Genomic DNA, 3354 nt, shown 5'->3' with positions numbered 1-3354 from the left:
ACCGCTCTCAGTGGAGAAGAACAGAAATAAATCTGCTCCTGCGGTCATGGGGTTTGAATGTTGAAGTGCAGTGCCCACCCCCAGCTCAGCACAGCCCACGTTCTCTGCCCCAGGAGGGCTCTGCCGCTCAGTCTCTCCCAAATCTCACATTTACAAAGGTACCCACGGTTTTCTTCTCATAAATCTATTGGAAGGTGATTTAAGCAGCCTGGAATTGCATATATTTGTTTCATTATTTCTCAAACTTTCCCTCACATAATCAGGATTTAGACTTGATTTAAAAAAAAAAAAAAAGATCCTGAGATTCTTCCTTGGATATTGGCATGTCTTTTTCTTCAGCAACATAAGTCAAACACTTTCCCCTTCTCTGTTTTTCCCACTAATTTTCAGGGGGGCTGGCTTGAATCCAATTCCACGCTATCCTGTTCTTTTTGTTTTCATTTAGGACTCCCTGGAAGGCGCACTCAGGGCTTTAATCAAGCCATGCTTCATGCTCGCAGCAACCTGGTTGTGTTTAACACAGAAAGATAAACAGTGAATTAGTAGCACTTTCTCAATGACTTCCCACCTTCTCCAGGTTTTGAAGTGGAGAACACCTTTATGTTGTTTGTGTCTGGTGCAGTTTTAAAGTGAATTTGATGAAGATAACCCAGGGCCCTAAATTTTGTTTGGAATGGTTACCCAGAAGAAAAGATATTGCCCTTGGTGGGGGCAAAGTTTAATCTGGTTTGCCAAGAGCTACTCTCAGTAGCTGAGGAGACCGGTTTGGCAGCGGGAAGCTGGTGTGAATCAGCTTGGAAGCAAAAACTTGCGGGCGGTGTCCCACTTACTGCACCACACAGCACCGTGCACCGAGGGCTCCCGTGTTTCCCCCGTGCCTCCTGCCTCCGGGACAGTACACAGAGCGTGGCTGAGGCTGCTTGTGCAGAAAGCGGGATTACAAGATGGTTTAGTCAGGACAAGACTAAGTCAAGCAGTATTACAACAAGGTTTTAGCCAGGACAGAGTTAATTTTCTTCGCAGTAGCTGGTATGAGGCTGTTTTGGATCTGCCCTGAGTACTGATAGCACTGGTGGTTTTAGCTGTGTGCTAAGGAGTGTGTACCAATTCAAGGACTTTTTCAGCTTCTGATACTGCTCCTGTGTTCCCAACTTTCTTGTTACAAGCTGTGCTGGTGGGATGCAATCCAGACAGCTAACCCAAACAGACCAAGGGGGTGTCTCATTAAGCCGGGGGTGTGCTGGGGGGCCATAGCTCGTTTGCTCATTGGTTTGTTGTTCGTTTTGTTCATTTGTTCAGTTGGTGGGTTGGTTGGCTTTCTTGGTTGCTCTCTCGCTCGTGGGGCTTTCTCAGACTCTGCTGCGATCATTCTTGGGCTCCGGCTCTCGGGGTCTCTGGCTCTGACTTGCTACTCAGGACCTGGCTGTGTGTCAGTAAGTGAGTGGTGAGAAATTGTATAACTTGTTCTATTTTCTATTGTTTTCATGACATTATTATTAGTATTGTTAATATTATTAGTATCACTATTTTATTCATTTACATTCAATTATTAAATTGTTCTTATCTCAGCCCATGAGTTTCCTTTTCCTTTCCTCCAATTCTCTTCCTCCACTGGAGGGGGGGTGGAAGGTGAGCGAGTGGCCGTGTGGTGCTTAATTGCTAGCTGGGGTGAAACCACGACACAAGACGAGCTGTAGTTACCCAACCGTGTGCTGTGTTATTCACAGGACTCCGTGCGTTAATTGGCATACCTTAACGTACTGCTATCCATTTGGGAAGCCAGGGTGATGGAGGGATCTGTAAGGCCTACCAGACAAGTATGCAAACGGTGCTGTGAAGGATACTTCCAAATAATAGCTGTCCCTGCTGGAAACTAATGGTGTGCTGTCTGTGCTCTGAAAACAATTAATGAACTATTTATTTACCATGTAAAACCTACCTTGCTCTTTGCTCTCTCTGCTCTGTTTTCTTTGCTGGGTGCGAGTCAATCAGATAGCGTGGGTCGATCACTGCTGCGTAGATCAGAGAAGCCCAGCGGAGGGTCTTCAGTGACCACTCGTGCGGACGCAGTGCAGGGCCCATGGGCAGTTAATAGCCTTCAATAAGCCCACCCAGCCTCACGTGGGACCCCTGTCCTCCAGCAGTCCCATTTCAGTCTGGGCCTGGGGGTCCTGTTGACCCTGACCTGCATGTTCTCTCCTTGCACAGTACAGCAGGATGGGACCATGGCATGGTGTGGCACAGCACAGTGATGCACCAGGAACCAGGACGCACGATGGAGAACAGCGCTGTGCTTGTGTGGGGATTTGGTCTTGCTCCCTTGAGACCAGACTGTTGTTCTGGGCGGTGCACTGCAGGTTTAGCAATAAATGGTAGACGGTGTATGTTAGGGTATGTGTTTTCCCTGTCTGCTGTTTCATTACTGTGTGTAGTCTGTAATTGGCTCCTCCCTTTTAAAACCTTCCTGTGTGCAGCGTTGGCTCAGCAGAGCCTTCCTCCCCAGGATGGGCAGGTAAAACAGTGCACGCAGAGATGTCTCCTCGCAGCCTCATCCAAGTCCTGGGAAGCTTCTGCAGTTTAGGCATGGACCCTCTGCTCAGCACCACACCCCAAACTGCTCAAGCCATGCACAGCTTCCTTGGGCAACAGAAGTCCTTGCAGCTGGACAAGCAGTGTGGGTCACATCCCACCCTCAGGAAAGTGCCCGCGAGGCTCCAGGATTTAATCCGCATCGTCCTACTGGTGCCTCTGCAGTCACAGCCCAGCGAAGCACCAGCAAAAGCCCAGCAGATGCAAGTTCTGCCCTGTGCGCGTTTCACTGGGGGGTCCTTGAGGGCTGAAGAATTGCTTTATGGTTTCCAAAAGAGGCCTTTTACTAGGGCCTGGCTGCAGAATACCACACATCCACGTCTCTTCACCTGAGGCTTGGGGGGGCTGGCCACACGGCCAGGCTGAGTCACTCACAGTCTGGGCTGGGAGTTAAACTTTAATGGGAACCGGGGCAGAAGAACCCACGTGTGACTCAGCCGCCCATGTCCTTCCCCTTTCCCTCCCCCCTGGCCAGGGCAGGGCGGCAGGACAGGGAGCGGGGACGCCGCAGTACGAACCTGCGAAACCAAGGGCTGCCCCAGCGATGGAGCCTGGTGACCCGACGGGAAAAAGAGTCGCTGTCGTTGGTGGCGGGCTGGTAGGAAACGCACTTCAGCTGCCGTGTGATTGCGTCTGCCAGGGAGCCGGGGCCCAAGTGCTGCTTGGGTGTGGGAGGAATCTTTTTTCTTAAAATCATTCCTTCAGGTGACAGGGTGTTACGGAGGGGTTGGTTGAGGTCCCACAGCGGGAGACAGCGAGGCTTGT

The 3354-nt window shown here is 50.5% G+C and overlaps 1 protein-coding gene across 1 annotated transcript in view; it reads left to right on the top strand.

Moving 5' to 3' along the window:
• Positions 1-3133: 3133 nt before the first annotated feature.
• The window catches only part of KMO (kynurenine 3-monooxygenase (kynurenine 3-hydroxylase)), a 9667-nt gene continuing 9446 nt past the window's right edge, over positions 3134-3354 (top strand). Inside the window, exon 1 of the mRNA XM_010157802.1 lies at positions 3134-3187. Coding sequence (XP_010156104.1) covers positions 3134-3187 — 54 coding nt within the window. The remainder of the gene's footprint in view (positions 3188-3354) is intronic.

This window comes from Eurypyga helias, unplaced genomic scaffold (assembly GCF_000690775.1).
Source record: "Eurypyga helias isolate BGI_N326 unplaced genomic scaffold, ASM69077v1 scaffold2088, whole genome shotgun sequence".
Classification (NCBI taxonomy): domain Eukaryota; kingdom Metazoa; phylum Chordata; class Aves; order Eurypygiformes; family Eurypygidae; genus Eurypyga; species Eurypyga helias.
The sequence above is the reverse complement of the archived record's forward strand: the minus strand, read 5'-3'. Positions and strand labels throughout refer to the sequence as shown.